The sequence below is a fragment of the Lagopus muta genome, chromosome 10 (genome assembly GCF_023343835.1).
Source record: "Lagopus muta isolate bLagMut1 chromosome 10, bLagMut1 primary, whole genome shotgun sequence".
Lineage (NCBI taxonomy): Eukaryota > Metazoa > Chordata > Aves > Galliformes > Phasianidae > Lagopus > Lagopus muta.
This window is the reverse complement of record NC_064442.1, coordinates 13315394-13337086: the sequence shown is the minus strand read 5'-3', so window position 1 is coordinate 13337086 and position 21693 is coordinate 13315394. Positions and strand designations below refer to the sequence as shown.

Here is a 21693-nt window from a genome sequence, read left to right as displayed (position 1 = left end):
TATGCCTTCTGGGACCCACACTATTGTCTACTACAAGTCATGCAAAAAGCGTGGTCTTCAGGGAACTGCAGCTTCCTATTATAACACCTCCTGAGAGCCACTCTAGGGCACAGGTATGTGTACTCTGTCAGAGTCTCAAACGGTTCTGCTTTAGATGTGTTTTGCTTCAAACCATACACCTGTCTCCTATGCTTTTGGTCAGTAGCTCATCTTGCATCCTTTGCCTTTTTGTAAGCATGGCTGGTTAGCTCTAACAGAGATGAGAGGGATGTCAGCTGTGTTTATGTGATGATTGCCAAATCTGATGAGGGCTTCCATAGTGCCTTGTTTCCCTGCATTTGCATGCTCTCTGAGCTTTTCCAAAATATTTAACAGCTTTTCAGCTTTATTTCATTGCAAGTAATCACGATTTAGTGACCATCTTTTTTCTCTACTGCTCTTGAAAATTTAAATTTACAAGGCACGTGAGTCCTTTTTTGACTTCCCTACCACAGTGTGGGCAGCCCCAAGAGGCACATCTATGTTTTTTTCTCAAAGGTGGTGCTCCCAGATAAAAGGTATGCTTTTGCAAAAGTAATCAGCACGCGGACTATTTCATTGTTATTTAAAGACTTAATCCTGGCTTTGATGAATTTTTCATTTCGCAGTCAGTTTTCTTGTTGGCCTAGATTTCAGAGGAATTTGAGAGTAGACTACAGGTAATTTTATAAAAATCTAATTTGAGCTGAGGAAGTAAATAGAAATTTCTGTCACTTACTTCAAAACTGAATTGCCTAGATTTTATAATATATGCACATCTTCTGCTTTTGTGCTCACAAGAACCTGAACATTATAATGAAATTATAATCTTGAGAGCATTGAGTATTCTTCCAGATGAGGGAGCATGAATGTGGTGTTTGAAAGTGTTGAAGGAGATCAAGTATGGCTACATATATGTGAGGGAATAAGAAAACTGTGTCAAGATTTCTTGCAGCGTGTTTCACTGAGAATAAATACACCATGTCATCAGATCTTTTGGATCAACGTTTATTATAAATCACTTTCAGGTGAAGGTGCTATCTGCTGAAGGTTATCTCATTAAAAATTGATTATCTCTGTTTATAATTTCCTAAATCTGGATTATCAACAACTGCAGGCATCTCCTTTAAATAATGTACAATTCCAAATAATCTGACTGATGTACATTATCCTAATGGGCTCTTTACTGCTAATGTTGTTGGCTATGACAGTGAAATGAGCAGGTTAAACATTGACTACATAATCTTAGTTGCTATGATTGTAACTGGCAAATTACTAAACTATGCAGGTATATCTTGTATGGCCAAATCAGAACAGCCTCGTGTGAAACGAATGGTTGCTCATCCAAGAAACGTGTGAATCCTGCTGTAATTGTGGCTTTGTCCTGATGAGTATTGAGACGGAGAAAGGAAATGTGACCTGATTCAAAATCTGCTGAGAGTTTCCACTGCCTTCAGTGGGAATCGAGGCCCATGCTGATGCACTGCTCTATTTCCTGCAGCATGGATAGACTTGGTCAATTAAGTACGACCACAGTTCAAATCTGCAGCTACCCAACAGCTTCCAAACTGCTGGGGAGGTTTTTCAGGAACTAAAGTCCCAGTGTGTGTTCTGGATTTGGAGATATGCTCAGTTCATTCAGCGTGACTTCAGATTTAGAGCATTCCAAAGCATGTTTTCATCAACTTCAAACCATGTTAAATTTGTTTTTATACATTTACGGAACTTACATTTTTGAGTATGTTTTCATGCTTTTATACTGCAAACCATGAATCAGTTTACTTTTAATTGCTGTTATTAAAGCTGAGATGGATTTCTGCGAATCTTAGACCAGATTTGTTTTAAATCTCTCAATGAACACTAAAAAAAAAAAAAAAAACAACAAACAACCTTCTGTAATACAAGTATGCTGTTTGCATTTTAACATATTTTCAGCTGTCTTGGGAACTCATTAATTTCCAGTTATCTTTGGTCTAAACATAATTTTTTATTAAGTAATTAAGCAATGAGCTTGCTATCCTGTTTCTCATAATTGCTTATGTATATGTAAATCTATATCGGTACTCTGCAAACCTTGCTCTAAATCATTAGTTGATACAAAAGAAATTACGACGAGATATTTGTGGTCCCACGAGATCAAATGTTGTTTTGCAGCTTCACGAGGCAATGTATTAAGATTGTACTTTTTATATAGCTTTAAATATTACTTTATTCAGTTAGCCTATCCCTGCTTGTAGCATAATCAGCTCTTTTGATAAGGGTTCTTAGTAATAATGATCCCAGCGTGACCAGCATAGAATGCATACAGCCTATGTTATCCCTTCATATTGTCTAGGTCTACTTTTTTTTTTTCTTTTATTTGGTCTCTGAAAGTTATTTTATTTTGTTTGGACAAGGCAGTCAATTCTTGGTGTCATCAATTCACTTTTTGAATTACGTACGTATAAGTTACCTAGAAACTAGAGAATTTTGATATATTTGCATCTTTTCACTTTATCCTCAATGATGATCACACTTTCCTCTAGTACTTGAAACTCCTTCAATATTGGGAAGATCCAGAGATGGTGAAGGGAAAAAAAAAAGGAAAAGGTCAAAAATCTGTGCTTTTGTCTCCCCACTCAGAGTTCTGAAGAAAAAAGTCAAAGTTAGTTGTTAAGCTTAAGATGCTGTTTCTGAAAATTGAACAGGAAAATATTTTGTTATTTTGGAATTTTCTCATAAGAAAATAGTACTTTAAATGAAGACCCAGTTTTAATGTGCATCTAGAAGATGATAGAATTTTAGCCTAGATGTAGTTTAAGCAGTCATGCTTCTGTATGCTTCATTCATGCTTTCATATGCTTCATACCTGCAAACCTTTATTACTATTTTAAATACAATTCTAAATGTGGGCAAAGAGATGACCGTCACCCAGGGTTCGTAAGAAAATGCCTGTTTTTATTCCAGCTATGGCCTACAGCTTCCTCCACCCTTTTGTGGGGAGCTTGCTTTTATAGAGTCCAGGACATGGAGTATTTTAAGGGCTGTGCAATCTTTCATTGACAAATTCTTCTCTTCAATGATTTTTTTCTTACCTACTAACACTGCAGTAAGGGAAGAATAGTTCTCTCAGAAAAATCTCAGATATGGACTGAAGAGTAAGCTGCTGGGTCAGGTTGTTGCTGACACAAGTAATTCCAACTTACTGTTTCAGTAATAAGCACTTTCTTTGCTTTCAACATTTTATTAAGGTTATTAATTGGCTCAACAACCAGCTTTTCAGATCACTCTGAAATATGTAGCTGATGTTACTGCATGGACCACTGGCCCACATTCTGGCTTCTTCCCTGCAGGCTGTGGTGTAAGAGAAACACCCCATTCCCCCCGTGGCCTTTTGCATACAAAGGTAGTTGTTAGTTCCTGTCTTAAAAAATCCTCTGGAACTGGTGACACTTCTGCTTTTTCATGAGTACAATAAATAACCTTAAAATAGAACTGTAGACGGAATGTGAGCTGCTTAGGATGGATTAATGTGTTTATTAAAAATCTCAGGATTTTGGATAGTCTTGTGAGATACACATGACCTTTCCATGATACTCCCCAGAGATGCTCGTCATACTGTCCGAAAACACATAAAGTAATTCTGTCTCATGCGGACAATATAATTAAGGGCATTTGGAGCCTGGTAATGGGATTTGAACAGGACTGCTACATTCAAATCGTCCTTTCACATATACTACAGTTGTCAAATATTGTTGTTATTGGTGCAATCAGTTCAAGAAATTTCTCCCTCTGGTTATATTTAAGATTTGTGCTTTTATTGTTAAATATTAAGAATAGTTTTCTGCTTTAAGCAGCCTTGTGCTAAGTTTTTCTTTGCAAAAAAAAAAAAAGGATCAGAGTCTGCTTTTGAAACGCTGCATGGAGTACGGTGATTTCAGCTTATTGGAAATTTAATTAGCTGCAAAATGCAGCCACTACTCTTAGTATTCATTGGAAGCTGCATTATTAGCAGTCACAGTAGAGATGTCAAGGATGGTGTGGGCTGATGTATCTTCCCCTACAATAACAGCCTCTGAGTTCAGGGCTGAAGACTGTTGCTGGGCAGCACAGCGAAGCTACATGTTGTATCATCTCCAATACAGTGGGGCTTCGTCCTTGTGCTTGGCATATAAACATGGAACAAAGTTTGTGCTCAGACCTTAAGGTCTAATCCTTGTCCTCCATTTGGGCAAAGAAGATGTAAATGAGGCAGACAGGAGATGTCAGATTTACATCACTTGTGGTCTGTTTCATACATAGTTTCATACTTGCACTGCTGCTGACAAAAATCATCTATAGAAACAGTGGGATCAATAGATCTTGCTCTTACAAATGAATATTTAACAAGCTGTTTACTTATAATTAAAAAAAAAAATTCTAATTAAGACATAAAAATAAGCAAACAGCTTAATGGAGTCCAGATAATGGTCCACGGAACTCAAGGTTCAGGCAGCTAAATAGTATTCTAAGTTACTGCCACTTTGCTATACTTACACACTGTGTTTATTTTACATCAAGATAATATACTTCCATAGCGCTCAGATCACTCTGTCACAGTGTTAAATACGTAGTAATGGTGAGAAAATTGCACAAATAAAATTTGTTTTAAAAAATATGTTTTGCTTAAAAGCAAACAAAGAAAAAAAACCAAACCACTGTTGAATGTGGAACTGATTACTGAAATGTGGAAGTGCTGTAGCTTTTGGTACAAAACTGATGGGAAGTATTCCAGGTGTTGCTGCAGCACTGATATTCTGAAGATGAATGGTTTCTTGGAAGTGCTGCCTTCTGCTGGGAGCTGCTTTTTGCCAGGTAAATGCCGATGGCAGCGGCTTTCCTGCCTTTGTGCATTTATAACATGCTTGGTCAAAGATGCTTGGCAGAGGAGTCCTGTGCCTGAAGTACCTCTTCATGCATCATTGCTGTCATCAGCAGTGCTGTATTTACTAAACCAGATTTTTTAATCAGCGTTTATCTGATGCTTACTGCCAAACAACTGACACCTTTGTCAGCACTGCTGCCCTCCTAGGTATGCTGCCCAGCCTCTTCCCTTTTCTAACAGGGAGGCTGTATCACTACAGCCTATACAATAGACTTCCACTTCTGATAAAAAACTGTCCTACGGAAGAAAGGGGGGCAAAAGTCTTCCCCAAACTGCTGACGTAATAGGAAGACCTGTGGGATGACACCCCTGCGTCTTTGCTGATTGAGCAGCCGCAGTTTTTTCAAAGCCCTGTGCTATAATAAGTTCTTTTGTGATTTGATACCGTATGTATGGAATCAGAGCTTCCATGTGTATACCAAAGCTGAGGAGTCAGATGGGCACGAAGAAGGCTGTGCTTATTATCAGACCAAAAGAGCGCACAAGGAAGGACTGTACTGGTATTACAAACAATATATATATATAAGTGTATTTGCTCTTTTTCTAAGAAGAGTTGGAACTGAGCCACACAGCTTCAGGAGCACCAGGGACAATGATGGCAGCAACAAAAGTCTGTAGGCAGAGGCTGAGGTGTTACAAATCTATTAAAGAAACTTATATTTTAAAAGCAAAGTAAATTAAGTATTTTTAAGCGTGAATTTTTTCTTTTGGTCAATGTAATGTTAAAACACCATCAAAAAGGTTTGCATTGTAGGATTGTCTTACAACATTCATTTCTATAAACTGTACTCATTTTGTATTTGGGGGTAAAGTTTCTGCATTTGAAGATATATATTTTTTTTCTTCAGGATAGCTGTGCCTTAAAATTTACTTCATATTTGTTAAGGATATATGTTTGCTTCTAACTTTCTACTTTCTAGCAAAATTACCTGAAACCAGATGTATGAATAAGAACTCTGCTACCCTCAAGCACTGTCCATCCAAAATCTGGAAGTCAAACCGTTTCTTACTGATTTGCACATGATATTCTGTGGCAGAGACAGCGGAGTGTAGCTACCTCATTTCACAAGGTCTTTAATAACAAAAAATCTATGAACACCTGAGCTAGCTCTCTTGCTCTAGGAATTATCTTTGGGGACATCCAAATCCTATGTACTTTAAATGCCCCTTAGGGATATAATTACTGTCCTGACAGCTTACTGTAAGCAAAGTGTCTGATCAAAAGGAAGGAAAAGACTGTAATTGCCAGATGAGCTGGTGAAATCCCAGTTAACTAGCAGTATACATGTGAAAACTGAATGCATGGCTTCAAATTCTTTGTTCCCTATTCCCCACCCCTGCCCATTTTTCTTCTTCATGAACATAGAATATTGTAGGTAAGGCCTGTTTGTGCTTAAGGGATGCAAAAGACTGGTGGCATGGAGCTGAAACAGGAGCTATGGAGTGCTCTGCTGCCAGCTGTATCAGAAAACCAGATGAAAGACTTGGAGCGGGAAGAAAAGGATACAGATCTACATGCAGGCAGGGTAAATATTTTAGGAAGATTTTTGTCTTTTGTTTTAAACTTGCAGCAAATGAAACTTATGCTGTGGTTTACAACATTTTGTCTTCTTGAGACAGAGCAGGCTGAGATGTCTGTGTTCGCATTCTTATTTTGTTCAGCTACAACATTTTCATTGGATTGGAAACCTTCAAAGTGCTAGTGTTGTTTTGGATGTACATTTGTAAATGGCCTGTGACTTTGTGCGTTATTCTGTGAAAGCTTTGCAGGAGCAGTCTTTGCATTTGCTTTAACCCCTGGGGTTACATGGCAGTCTGGCACCTGGATTCATGTCTCCTTGCTTACTTGTTTGATAGCTGTTCTTCAGTGCCCATATCAAAAACCATGTGTTGTTTCTACAGCCTGAGAACATAGAACCACTGGAGATACGCCTATACGAGATTAAATTCTCACTGCCAAATGGGCTTTCTTCCAAAGAAGTCAGAACAGATATGTAAAAGAAGTTTTCTGCAGTGCAGAACATCAGTTGCCAATATTTTCAACATCTGAAACAGCAGCACCTGTTACTTGCCATTATGGCAACAAAGGCACAACAGTTCTCAGTTTGGTACTATGCAATTCTGATGAAGAAATCCTTACTGCGTCTTGTGAAGGGTTGGAGCAAAGTTCATAGAGCTGCAAATTAATTCAAGGAAGTACTCTTGTGCTTTCCCTCTCTCCCATTGAGATTTGTGGGTGGTTTGTTTTGTGTGTTTTGTTAATCTGCAAATGTCCAAATACTTTATTTTACTATGGAAAACAACATCATTACAGTTAAGTCTTGTTGCTCTCAAATATATTTTTAAGTCCACTTTAAAATTATTGATAAAACACTCAACTTGTTAATTTAGTGATGCTTTCTGCCAACCATGTGCTCTTCTTTGGCTCTGTTTTGTTATTTGATGCCAGGGTCATGCCATGAAAAGTGTTGTATCTGTTCAGTTCTGGTTGATACTCTTCCATTCCTTCTATTTCCACGCTGACTTCTCAAGTCTTAACATATCCTTTGCAATGTACTGTAGGGATCCTGCTTTAGCAGGGGGCTGAACTAGATGATCTCCAGAGGTCCCTTCCAACCCTTACGGTGCTGTCAGTTTGTGATTCTTTGCTTTGTTGCTTTTTCTTTCACAGCTCTCTTAATAACTGGAAGACAGGCAAGGTTCCATGAGAAGAGATGAGTAGTGAACCAGTGCTGTTATTTCTGAGGGTGTAGAAAGTACTCTTTACCTTTTCAACTATTATGTTCCTAATACTGAGGAAATAATAGTGTTAATGAATCCAGACTGGTCCTTCTGGTAATACTGAGAATGTCTGAACTTACATTCAAGATAGACATGTTTTCTGATAGGTGAACAACAAGACAATCTTCTGATGGTATTACTTCATACTGCTGTCTCCAGTGTTCCCTGGTAAAAATATATAGTATTTCCTGGAGTAACCAAGAGTTTATGGTTGACCTTAGCCCAAAAGGGTTGGCTTTGTTTTACCAATTGTCAAATTGAATTCTCACTCTTGATTCCTGGCTGATTAGAGCAATGCTTGGAATGTGAAAGATAACTTAATTTCTAATAACGTAAAGCAGAGTGCTCAGCTCCTAGGTGGACCTGAGAGGGGTCGTGTTAATCTGGCCTCCCTTCATGGAAAGGAGCTTTTTGGGCCATCTGGCCTGAAAGCTTGGTCGTCACTGATGGAAGGTGTGGTAATATTTCTTCTCTAAGTGGTATCTTCAGGAGGAAGTTGAGATCAGAAAAGAGCTAAAAATGACCTTGATGTTTAATGTCTAGCTTTGTACCATATAAAGAAACACCAAGGGCTAAAAATACTGACATACTGCTTCTCTGATATTAGGCAGGAAAATGTGCAAATAAACAGAAACAATTATAGTACAATTAGCTTAATGCTTCTATGACAAGTTGCAAGAGCAAATTAGAAGGTGGGAAAAAAAAGTCCAAACTCATAACATATATGCAGATTTACTTCCTGGCTAATGTTTCTCCATTTTTAATAGAAGTTTCAAAAAAGGAAGGCTTTAAAAGTTGTACGTTGAGACAAGAGTTCTGTTATGCAATAACATTTGTACTAACAGAAAAAGAGCAGCTGTTACTGGAAGTTACACTTCATTGTTGTGTTTTCCAGCATAAGGTTGTTTGGTGGGAACAGTGGGGGGGGGAGGGAAATGCAAGCAACTGCCAAAAAGAAAGCGTGTGAGGTGAAACTTGAATATGCTCTCATGAGAACTTTGTAAGATTCATAAGTAACTGAAAAAAGCATGCTGTATTTTAATCTCTGGAGATGTACTGTATAGAGATAGAGCATAGCACTCACTGTTGGCTGGAAAAACAGAGGAGAACATAGAAAATCAGACTTGGGAAGGTAAGGCCATTGGGATGGGTGGAGGATGAAACGTCTGCTGCTGTTTCAAATTCTTTTGTGTCTTGTGGCTTCATGAGTAAATCTGAAGCTGTTTAATCATTCGCTCTCCTCCCACCCCCACAGAACAAGTTTCTCTTTATTTGTATTTTTTAATTGAAAGAAGCAAACCGTGTCCTTGTTAGGAATCTGTTAACAGTAGAAAAATATTTAAATTAGCTTTGGGCATTTTGTAAGCTTTGCAGGAGAAATTCTGATGTGATTTACGCATGCCTTAAAAGCAAGTTCTTAAGTGGGACAGAAGTAAGCCGCCACACCTAGGCTCTGGCTGCCGTTAGGCTGGTGGGAAAGCTGCGGCAGAAGGCATCCCCAGGCATGCTGCAGACAGGAATGGGAGGAGGTCCAGAGGCAAGGGGCCTGGCCTTCTCATTGCTGCATGGGTAACTGCTGGCCCCAAAGTGGCCGTTACATATTTGTGAGCACTTCTGTGCTTTGGCACTGCCTCTCACCCACAAAATCTGCCACAGGGGGTCTGCGCTCTGGGAATGCAGCTTGTTAGTCAATGGGTTCTTGCAGCACAAGACTGTAAAACATTGTAGGTCATAACAGGCAGCTATTTCTTTCTTAATATGTCCTTGGGTGCTAGAGGGGAGGGCTGTTTTACTTTGTTTTGTTTTAATAAAAATATACTGAGATGCATTTATAGGGATTGACTGTATTTATTTTGAACAACAAGACATTGATCCAAATCCACAGTCAAAACTACAAGAAAATAGTTTCTGCAATACTCTGAGCTTGATTCTCCAAACACCTATATTGCCTCCCATTGTGAATAATTGCACTAGCTTCTATGAAAAAGCATGCATTAGCCAACCTTCAACCCAGTGCTATTTGCGAGATGCCTCTCCAAATTATTTCAGTGCTAAGTTTAGCTCTAGAGAATAAACATATTGCCCCAAAAAGAACAAACAAAAACTGAAAATTGAGCAGTGCGCTGAATTTTTTTCAACATTAATATGAACAAGCCTCATCACTATTAACCAGGATAAATTACAGCTGGAAAATGTTTCTTGTTGCCAACTCTACTACAATTCAGTAAGACTGCACCACTGAATATCAGTTAATATTAAAAAATTGCATAGTTTATGCAGGTTAGTATTTTTTGTTTTGCACAGAACTGATCTTGATATCTGCGGAAGCTTAGAGTATGGGATGATAATTCTTGTTCCCATTTCATTATGAAGATACTCAGATCACAGCTCTGTAGTTAAGATTCTGATGAGTTTTGTTCCTGAAATAGCAATTAATTTGTAGTGTTAAAAATGAGAACTGTTATATCTGAGGTAGGTCTGATGTGGTACATAGGTACAATTCTGGCTTTTGTGATAACAGTGTGCATTGCAGTATTGGTACTAAGAGGATTTTTGAACTTATTCTGTGATCAAGTTCACAAATGAGTTTCTTAAGCAAACAGAATTAACATCACCTAGTTGAGAGCCTATTTTAGATATTTCTGTGCTGTCATACCAGTGTCACCACTTACAACTAGCATGTTGATAATTTTAGAAAAGTAGATGTAGTTTATCTAGCAATTCCTAGCATAGGAATGGTATAAGTAGGATAAACAAGATTTCATGCTGATTTACAGGCAGAACCTCTTCTACTCAGAAGGATTTTGAGAAAATTATGACAATGTCATATACCTTGATCAACAGACATGCAGCAAGTGTGGGTTGGTCACTCGGCACATGGTATAAACAAAATATCCCTTACGCATTTCTCACTTGTATTCCTCTTTTTCCCTGTTTTCTATGCCATATTAAAGGGTGCAGTACTGTAAGGTATATAAAGCTTACTGCCTATGTCAAATTCTAGCAGAGTAAATGATAAAACCTGATTCTTACAGTTTTGGATGAAAACCAGTGTAGGCAGTTTATTTGGGTAATTATCTGTTTGTCTATTTTTATTTTCCTGCACAGATGTTTAATATAAGCTGTTGGCATTAGTGGAAGAGCAACTGTCTTTCAGCTCTGAGGGCAGCCCTCAGGCTGTTCTTACCTTTTGCATGCTCTGCTCAGACACAGATGGCCAGCAGTCAGCTAGACTGCTGCTGTCAGACACCACTAAGGAGCAAGGGAGTGCCCCCTGCAAGGAAGAAGTAAAGGTGGTTCTGTTTCCATTGGAACAGATCTAAATCACTTTTACGCAGCACCTGGCTTTATGTAGTGCAGTGTATACAGGACAGATGAACTTGCTTGTCTATGCTGCCAATGTAAGTTCTGCAGTTAAGAATAATTTCCACATTGTACTCTTCATTCTCCTGCATTTTGCCTTGTTTCAGATAAATGGAGGATTGACTCTCTGAAACTTCCCCTTTTGTTATTGTGGCTTTTTAAATAATCATCAATGTTTTGATGCATACAGCATCATATGACTTCAGAGTTGTTGCAAGCAAAGCTTTGCTTGAGCTGCTAATTCTATAACTGTGCTGCCATTAATTTGGCGTGGCACACCGGAGAGCAGAAAGACATACAGCGACACAGGCCTGGCCTGCCCAAATTCTGATGCTGATTCTGATCACAGTGTTTTTTCCAAATCACCTCTGTGGATATCACACTGAAGTGCACAGGTTGTTACTGAGCATATGAAAGGTTCTTTTCTTCAGGAATGAAATGAGAAAATAGAGTGGAATTCTAGGGAGCAGACCTGCAGAAATCCAAAGGGAATAGAGCCCCAAAGTGGATGTATTGATCAGTACCCTGGAGCTTTGCCTTGAACATAGTTCAGGAGCATTACCGAAGTGGATGTCTATCTATTCATGACCACCACCAACTTTGTGCATATATATACGTACGCATGTTATTAGAAAGGAAGTTAGAATGTATTGGATACATTAAATTCACAACGATCAAGCAGAAATAACTTCATTTTTCAAAGGTTAAACTTGACCATGATCCTGATGTAAAGCAGCTAAGTATTTAGGAAGCAGTATATATCTAACCACTTCTGTTTAGCCAGACAGAACCTGTGCTTCACAATTCTGATGTTGAGCTGACCTTCCATGAGGAATTCAGATCCAGGAGTAGGTAAGAGATCAGTTTCTAACTGTGATTATTGCTACCAAAATAAAAATTTCTCCTACTAAGCAGATGAAGTCTTCCCATGTAGATCAGCAGCAGCAGACCTCCTTAAAGCTTAGACAGACATAGGCCTTGTGCTAACCCCTGTGTAAGTATAAATCTCTACTGCTGGCCCATCTCCACAGGAGTGAAATTTATCCAGAAAGCATAGCAGGACAGGTTGAGATTAATATTCTAGGTTAAGTTTTCAATACTGAGTAACATAAAGGTCAAGTAAGCAGTAAAAATAACTGGATGTTATTTCCCAAAAAAACCCGTGCAGAAGTACAGCTTTGTCTATTTGGTGTTGATCCCATAACAATTTTTCAGCTTTTGTGTTCATATTCTGAATTACTAAGCTGCTTCACTGATGAGCTGATTCTTCACTGTCCAACCAGCAGCTGCATAAAAATTTAGTAAGTTATTTAAAACTACTCACTTGATGTTTAGGCAGTTCAGATCTTGCTTTTTTCTTTCCAGACAAACCATTCTTAAGTAACAGCAATAAGAAGTGAGATGTGCTCTTAGATATTAATTCAGCACTGATCCAATTAACTACCTTTGCAAGCAGTTTCATAACAATCTCATCTATTTTCAGTTAATTAGGAAGCATGATTAAGATCATCTGTGTTGAATTAACAGAGCAGTGTATCATCTTACAATTTCACGTAGGAGATAACTGGCTCTGATTACTGTACGAAAAGAACAACATTTCATGTCTCCCTCCAGTAATTTCATTCCCAAATTTGAATGCGGTCAGCCCTATGTTTCAAGGGCAGAGATCAGTTTTGAGCTTGTTTTCTATATAGTTGTTTTTTTTTTTTTTTGCTTTTTAGTGTGGATTTCTAATGGAGACATATGGGTTTCACAAAATGGTCCAAAGAATCATTTGCATTAAAAGCTATAAACAAAAACAGAAAGAAAATTCTTAATTTCTTGCTACATGTTTGTCAGTTCGTATTTATCATATACGTCCTTTTCTTCTCCTTGTTGATTATCTGAGTGATGAATTTCGATAAAAACTATATAGGTAAGAGCTCCAAGTACTCCTCCCAGCATAGGTGCAACTACAGGGACCCACCACCAATTATTTCCAGCCCTGTAAGAAATAAACAAGAGTTATTGTTACTTGTTACTCTAGTTGATGCCCTACCTTTTATTTGGCAGTGAAGAAATACAGTGGTATAGCACTCACTGTGCTGCATACATTTCCATTTTGTCTTATATGACTTTAAATAGATGACTGTTTGTCCTGCTCATACAGTGGTTGAAATACTAAGTAATAACCACCAGGCACATTGGTTTAAGTACTGCATTTGCACCCTAAAAAACTAAGGCCTCTTTACTGCATATCTGTTTTGGGGGCAGGAGATAAATTCTTGCTGGTGGAAGATGGGTTTCATTGACTTGCAGTGAAATGAACTGGGACTTATTTATTGCACTGTGATCTTGAATGATGCTGTTGCCAGATGCTCATGAATGGTTTTTCAGGAGAGATTAATGCAAATACATATTGTAGAAATTGCATGGAGGTCTGCAAATTCAGATCTGCAACAGATATATGGTGTTCTTCTTGACAAGCATAATAGATTATGCTTGATTTGAATGTATTTTCCTTGAGGAGTGTAATAAAATACATAGACTGTAAAGTGGATTATACTTGACTAGAATGGTCAAGATTTAAATTTCATGATGTAGTTTCTTCTTACTGTGTTTAAAATGTGGGATCCTTCAGTAAGAGGTAAACAAGTTTGAAACACCTAAAAATTGATCTTCCTTAAAATTGCTGCGTTCACTTAAAGTCCTATAGAATTCCAGTGGATTCAATTAGATGCTTACGTTCACTTCACACAACTACTAAGATTTAATTTTAGATGTGTAGATTTCTGTGCACCTTTTAAGGAAGAAGCCCATTAAAATTACAAAGCCAGTAAATAACAACCTCATTCTTCTATCCCCCAGTGCCTTGCGTAGCTGCTCTCCCTTTCCCGGAGGTTCACATTCAGGCAATACCTTGCTGAGTACTTTTTGGGGCACAGACCTCTGAACCATACTGGTGTGTGTTTTGATTCAATGGCACGTTGTATTGTTTCAATAGATGAGCCTTCAGTGAAAACCCTCAGTAAAAAAACCCTCTCAGTAACAGGGAAGCAACTTCTTTTTTCCCCTCCAAGAAAAACAAAGGGGCAAGTTCATCTGCGAGAGGAGCTCTGCAGGAGGAGAGGAGCTCTGCAGGAGCCTGCCGGGGGCATCCTTAAGCTGTACAGGTAATTATTCAGCACCCAGCTGTATAGATTTATGCAGAAGTGAACTCGTGTTCAAGTCACAAGAACAGAACAGTGCTAATCTCACAGTGCCCTAGTGATGACACTATTATTTCTTGCTCAAAAAAATGCAGTGCGTGCATGTTTACCTTTGGAATGACTTAAATTTTGCCCTGAGGATATAGAGTAACTTGTGATTGCTCTGCTGGGTTTACAGATGGGATTGGTAATTGGTCGTGAACATTTAAGCCTCTGAATTTCTGGAACAAGCTCAGACTAAGGTCTCACTGAATTAGCCAACAACACAGCCTACATCAGGTACCTGCGTGCATTCCTGTGCATGTGCCCATGTGGTGTGGGCATGTCAGGAAGGTGTTTCCTGGCAGGTTTCTCTCTGGGCCCATCCTATGGCCTAAAGTGCCCTGCTGGCTCCTGCCTGACCAGCAGCTGTCCTGCACAGCAGCAGCCGCCGGCTGCTTCATGGCCCTCAGCTGAGGGTGGGCGCAAAGCCTTTGCAGGGCAATGCCAAGGCTAGAACGCAAGCAGGGCACAGACAGCTTCACAGCAGTAAACTCAGCGTGCAGCCTGGCTGCCGAGTCAGCGGCTCCGGCTTTGTCGCCAGGTGTTTTGTCACCGAGGCCCTCGAGGCCGCTCGCGGGGCGGCGTGCGCTGAGTCCTGCGGAGCCGCGGGGACCCCGGCCCGCTCCGGCCCCGCCTGCGCGCCCTGCACTGCGGGCGGGAGCAGCGGCTGCGGCGGCCGCGAGGTGTCAGCGTTCCCGCGCGCTGCTGCGGGCCCGGCACCTGCCGCGCCGTGCGGTGCTGGGATGCTGGGCTGGGTGGTGACTCCTCACCCTGTGAGATGCTCCCACGTACCTAACAAAACCCGATTCTTCCTCGGTCCTACCTGCATTCGTACTGTAAGCCGTGTTCCTGTCACCCCCACGAGCTCTGTTATAGCAGTAGTGTTAGAAGTGAAGGCAGGGAGGAAGAATTCCTCGGTTTGGACTTCCCGCGGACTGCTGTATATTCTGCACCCACCTATGGTCTCTCGTATCTTTTTATGCTCCCATTTGTAAATTCTCTAGGATGGTCTCTTTACAATGGGGATGCATTTCCTCTCTATAAATTCTGAAAGCACACAATGGTGCAAACACAGAGATTTTGTATTCCTTTTTAAAATGCCATTAATTGTTTGGTTGTGTGATGTTATTTTGGGGCGGTAAGGGGTTTCACAGCTATTATGTGCATTGATCGCAGTACCATCAGGACTCCATGCTTTCAGCAACGTGATAGCAAACTTAGTTAAAAGATTACAGATTCTAGTACATAATGTTGTAGTTAATGTAATAGCAAGCAGCTACAAGAGGCATTAAGGAAGACAGTCCTTTGTTATGTTCTTCTCTCCAAGGCACATGGTATGTGCAGACTGAAGCTAATAATGCAGATTACATTACTTTCTGAAGTAGCTAAAACAAAATCTCTGTTCACTGGAGCTCTGTAGCACTCTATGGTACTTCAGAGGATTCGGAGTTGTAAATAACTGGGGGAAAAAAACCATATAAAAATAAACCAGAAGATCCAAATCCTGATGACAGAGTACTTTCACTTAGATATCCCAGAGTGGCTTTTACGCTGAATATGTGTAAACTGTGGATTTGATGTGCAACTAATTAGCTGTGCATCTGGCCAGCCAAGAGCGCGTGCGTGTGCACACACATGCACAGGGATTTGTGAGTGTGCTCTGAAATGTGGGAAAATGAAGGGAGCTTTCTTCCTTTCACTCCTTTGCTCCTGGGCAGGAAGTCAGGCTTTTAGATTGTTGTATATTTCTGCAGTAACTCACTAGTAATAACAGACTAATTCAATCTGTATGTCTGTTTTTTACAACACCCAATATATATACCCACCTAAATCTCTCATTATTTCCATTTTTCACTGAAAGCTGCAGTGCAACAGAAGTAAAACTTTTTTTTATATATTTTCAGTGATCTCTAGGAATCTCCAGTATTTTGGGAAGGGCCTGCTTGGAACAATGATTGATATTAGAGATAATGTGTGTTTGATTTGCCCTAGGAGCAGGAAATAGTTTTTAAAGCCCAGTACGTTGAGCATGTCTGACAAAGTGCATGAGTAGCTTCTGGTATGCGAAGAATTACCTATATGTATATAAAGTATGACTTGGTACCATGTTGGATCAGGATCTTTGTTTCATAGGAAGCAATTTTAGCCAAAAGCATTTCACTTCATATCCAGGCTTACTTACGTGAATACTTCCATTCCCCATCCTGCAATAGCTGTGAAGAGCCTGGGGCCGAGGTCCCTGGCTGGATTCATGGCACAGCCGCTGTTCATTCCCAAAGAGCAAGTAAGAAGGATTACAAGCAGTCCTACTACAACTGGCTCCAGGCCCTTTGGTACTCCGGTATTTCTGGTGTCAAAAATAGCAAATATAACCAGAAGAAGAACAGCTGTTGACATCACCTGGCCAATGAAAAGAAAAGAATATTGAATAAATATGTGCAGGTTCCTTCTGATAATGGAAAGGGAGGCCACGACATCTCTGTGTCTTGTGGTGGCTTAAAGCTGGTATTGAGATTTATCCTGCTGTACAGAGTAGTAAAATTTGGATCCCAATGCTTCTCTAGTTCACAGTAATGAGAAGTTTAGATATCTGTGCTGAGAGGACAGGACGAGAAATGTGTGGAGGACCTAGCAAAAAATCTGCAACAACCTGGTGTGGAAAGAAAAGAGGATTTAAAAGGTATTTCCTGACTGAGGTCTGATGCTTTGCTTCCATTTTTTTTCCATTCAATTTATTTCAATTTATATAGTTCCATTTATTTAATTTTTTAAGCAAATTTTGCAGCTCTGCTATGCCAATACAATCACTTAAATTGATATCAAAGTGTTTTATGTGATAGTAGCTTAGTCTGATATTTTATCAGACTAAATATTCACCTTTTTTATGTTGCATAACATAAGGAAAAAAGTGACGTCTGCAACATGAAAACTGAGCAGCTAAAAACATATCTGAATTAAGACTGCATGTATAACAGCACAACTGTATGTATAAATGTAATGTGACCTCAGTATTGCATATACTAATTGAGTTAGTGGAAAAAAAAATCTTGGAATGATTTTCTCATGAAAGTGCTGCTCTGCTTAAATGCTACAGAAATGCTGATTTTGCTAATAATTAACTTCAGGGGGGGAAAAAATACAACAAACTTTCAGCATGATCAAAGCATTCATTTTTAAAATTGATTTTAAAGAGGCTGCAAGTTTGGGTTTTCTTGAAATGATTTCTACTTTGTCTGGCTTGATTTTTTTAGAATATCCATTAGAAAAAGATCTTATTAAAAGAAAAATCTGTTGATTGATCCAAAACAAAGTTCAGAAGTTGTCACAGAATTTCAAAACAATGCTTTTATTTATTTATTTATTTATTTGGTGCGTGTTGGGTTTATAAATAAATATATATGTGTAAGCCAGGTTGTGCAGTCATCATGCCCTTCACATAAGGAATTCACAGTGTTTGTTTTCTGTGTGCCTGAAGAAGGCAGGTAAATTGATAGGAGTAGTTAGGAGATATGAAGCTTCATTTTTCACTCTTGGGTAAGTAGGATTAAAGGATACAGATTGGGAGTGAAAAGGAGAATTTTTTATATTCTCTCAGTTCCTTTGAAAAATAACAAAGCAAAGGGAAGGTTGCAGAAGAGGCTTATGGTAGCAGAAAACACAGTTGCTCAAGGTGTTAGAGTGGCTGTTCAAGCATTTCCTAATGCTTAATGAGCTAGATTTTTATGCAGATGGATACAGTGCAGCTGAAGTTTAAGGAGAAACACTGTTTTATGCTGGGGAAAACCTCTTACATGTATCACATTAAAGACACATAATTAATATGATAAACGTGGAAAGAACAACTTGAAACTATCGTGCTTATAAAATATGACTAAAATGTCACCCCCACAAACATCACTGTATTCTCATCGCTATTGTATGCAGTGATGTATAACTAAAATGATGAGAATCATCATACCTCTTAAAGATCTACGTATTCTTTTCACTGTCTGGTTTTAGAATTTTCAGTATGTTTAATTTGTAGAATCAAAACATGTGCACTTACCTGATCTGCAAATCCATTTATGAGGGATAGATATGGAGCTGGGTACGTTGCAAAGATATGTGCTGTTGCATAAGGTCCTGTGACTTCAAGTGTTCCGTTGCTATACTCCATAAAGGCATCTATAGAAAACAGCTATGACTGGTTGCACTTATCCATAATATTGATTTTCGAGGACTGCAGTATATATGATAAGCATGTGCACTTCATATTCTCAACTGAAAATTATTTTATGTGGGAGCGTTTGAAATGATATGCTTATTCACACTCTCCTGTCCCTTCTCTCCTTCCATGCACTGAGGTGCTTGTTTTATGTTTCACAACTTTCAAATGGGACTTTTCCCTTCCTGCACATTGCCCTGAAATCAGTGCAAGAGGGCACTTTCTGATTTGCATTATTCTGCACGAGGTGCTGCATTTGGCACGATGCCCTAAGAAATGCATCGCATCTTGACTATTTTGTTGTAAAATTTCTCAATTCCCAGCCACCAGGAATTGGCATTGATCTGTTTGACCGTTGTGCAATGATCTGCTCTGGGAATGAGCTCTCCTAAGTGCCCTCCTCTTCTAATGGAGTTTGAAGTTTTCAGTCCGCGTGAGCTTAACACGCAACTCCTATGCCTGTTGAAGATGGCAAGAAAGAGTCCAAGCACAAAACTTGAGTTCTCGGTATATTTAGGTCTTTGTATTTTTATATACACATGGATTTTTATATATTGTAAATCCACATGTATTTGTTAGTACATTTGAAGTGTATTTTAAATGGTATAATATGGCTTCTGCTTCAGAATAATTCTCTAGCAAGCCCTGAAGTTCCCATACTCTAACCTTAAAACAACCTTAACGCTAACCTTAAAACTAACTTAACTTAACGCTAACCTTAAAAACAACCAAACAAAACAGAACATATCAAGCCTGAAATAGTCACCACTATCCCTAAAGTTGTTTTCTTTTTTCTCTCCTGATTACTACAGGTACTGAGTACCTTGACTAACAGTAGGCACTTCCCTAATTTCAATTTTTTAGTTCTTTAATTTTGTGGGAATTTTGGAGTAGGTGCTTGAAGGAATTGATCTGAGTGGATTCATCAAGACAGTGACACCCATGTATATAAGTCAGAGATTTACCAAGATGGCACACTGTAAAATAGAAACATGCCCCAAGGATGGGTGTAATCCCATCCCCCCAGTATCACCCCTTTATCACTTTACCTTGGAGAGTTCTGTCTAGGGTGGCCTGCAATTTGGTCAGGAGTGACTTGAGCTCATATCCTATGACCTCAACAAATGACATTGGCAATACTTGCCTGCAGGCACTTGGATCAGGTCTTTAATGTTTCTAATTTGCTTGTAAGATGAATAGCCTTATATCCTGACTATTAAGTAATTTAAAATCCTTACTGAGAAAGACATTATCTCAGAGTATCTGATTTCCCATGAATAATTTTTCTGAATTTCAGAACATTTCCTGGAGAATTAGTGTTTCAGAAAAGTTGTAAGATATCTGGAACAATTGAGTCCTTTTTTTTCCTTCAAACTCCCTGTGCTTCTTCCTTTCTTCTTTACAGCCACAGCTTCAGTCCTGCCATTAGTTCTGTGTTGAGTCCTCAGCCTGCCTCGTGTTTATTGAAAAACTGGGGCCTTAGAGACTGCCTGACCTCTAGTTTGTCCCATGACCACATATAAGGTGTACTCACCGTGATAAATCCCAAAGACAGCCGCTGCTCCAACAAATGCTCCCAGGAGTTGTGCTAATATGTAAATTGGCAATTTGGTCCATTTTAATCTTCCAACCACACACATGGCTAATGAAACAGCAGGGTTTATGTGGCCACCTGAAAAATAAATCACAAAATAAGCCATATGAATGACTCAGATACATGGGAATACGTAAAGGATTTACAAAAATTATGGGCACTTTTGAGCACAAGACTACATACATAGTTTCCTAGAGGTTACTTTGCAACTAAATGCTGATTGCAATTAAAATGAAACAAATTGGATTAAATTATGGGGGAGGGGAGTGAGCCAGTGTCCACCAAGCTCCATCACGTGCTTCCCTATTGATGTTCACAGACCACGCTGTGTATCAGAGTGCTGTCCTGCTTATGTGAGCAGTGAATCCAAGGATAACTTATCTAGGAAAAGCCTGAATCTTCCCTTTTGGTTGTGATGAGAAGGCGTGTTATTCTGCAGGTATTCTTGTTTCTCAAGGTCTTTTTAATTCATTTTTAAGGGCGGTCTGGGACAACAAAACATTCATTCAGTTTAGCGAGCCTGTATTGAGGTGAAGAACCATCACTGACTGATTGTATCCTGGATTTTGAGCTAGATCTTCACTACACACAAGGGAAATGGATTTAAATTGTGTTTATGTCCTCCTGTCCAACTTGGAGTTACTTAGGAGCTCATGAACATACTGTCAAGTCTGCTTGGCTTCAGGCTAGCTGCTGGTTTGTTATGTTTTGGTGGGTTTGGAGTCAACAGCATGTAGTCTTTCATCACAAATTTTCTTCAACAGCTTATATCTTGCAGGAAAGTCCACAGTAAGGGAACTGGTAAGGAAGCTGCACCAAATTCCTGTGGAATTTCCTTCCTTCATTTTTAGGAGTAGCTGTGCCTGAACTCACACATACAAGAGACTTCAGCAGCACTGGGAGTCTTGGTGACACTTTTAATTTCCAAAATGCATTAATTATTATACCAAGTGCTAGCCACTTCTCTAAGTGTTTTTATCAACATGGAAAAAAAGTGTTGCATGCCTTTGGGAACATCATTTTTCACAAATAAGTCATTGATACTTAAGAAATGCAGCTTTCTTGCCAAATAAATACAGGTGTATTCCACAGGAAATAAACTAAAAACCCAAGTATTGTGATGGCATAGCAGATTCAGTGCTTACCTTCAAGGCAAAGTCATGTTTCAGCCCATACTGCTACCAGAAAAAAATGGCCTTTCTCTTTAATAAAATAACTAAAAGAGGGCGACCTTTGTCTGTCATGGGATAGTGATGGAGAAGGGGCCTCTATGTACAGTTTCTGTGTTTGCTTGCACTTCAGGTCACTGGTCATTATCTTATGAAATCCAGGCACCTTTGATACATAAAGAACTGATGAACACAGATAATAAGTTGGATAAAACCTTCTTTGTATCATTTCCAAAGCTCTGACCCAGTAGCATCGGTCTTGAATTAATTTTAAATTCCTCCCTTTACTTCAAATTCTTCAGAGCAGAGCAAATAGACGGAGGGCACCTTATTTAACAGCCCTTCATGTGAATTTTGAGAAATTGTTGTCTTGTCTTTTGTTCTTTACTCTGGCTGGAATGAATCATTTTCCTTTCTTTCACCACTTGATA

At 39.1% G+C, this 21693-nt stretch overlaps 2 protein-coding genes across 3 annotated transcripts in view; both read right to left on the bottom strand.

The window, feature by feature from the left end:
- The window catches only part of LIPC (lipase C, hepatic type), a 160350-nt gene that overhangs the window by 82102 nt on the left and 56555 nt on the right, over nucleotides 1-21693 (bottom strand). The window lies entirely within an intron of this gene.
- AQP9 (aquaporin 9) overlaps nucleotides 9531-21693 on the bottom strand; it is a 27576-nt gene continuing 15413 nt past the window's right edge. For both annotated transcript variants that reach the window (XM_048955789.1, XM_048955790.1), the window contains 4 exons: nucleotides 20034-20171; nucleotides 18341-18459; nucleotides 16478-16695; nucleotides 9531-13049 (listed from right to left, as the gene is read on the bottom strand). In XM_048955789.1, the coding sequence (XP_048811746.1) occupies nucleotides 12890-13049; nucleotides 16478-16695; nucleotides 18341-18459; nucleotides 20034-20171 (635 nt within the window). In that variant the 3' untranslated portion in view covers nucleotides 9531-12889. The remainder of the gene's footprint in view (nucleotides 13050-16477; nucleotides 16696-18340; nucleotides 18460-20033; nucleotides 20172-21693) is intronic.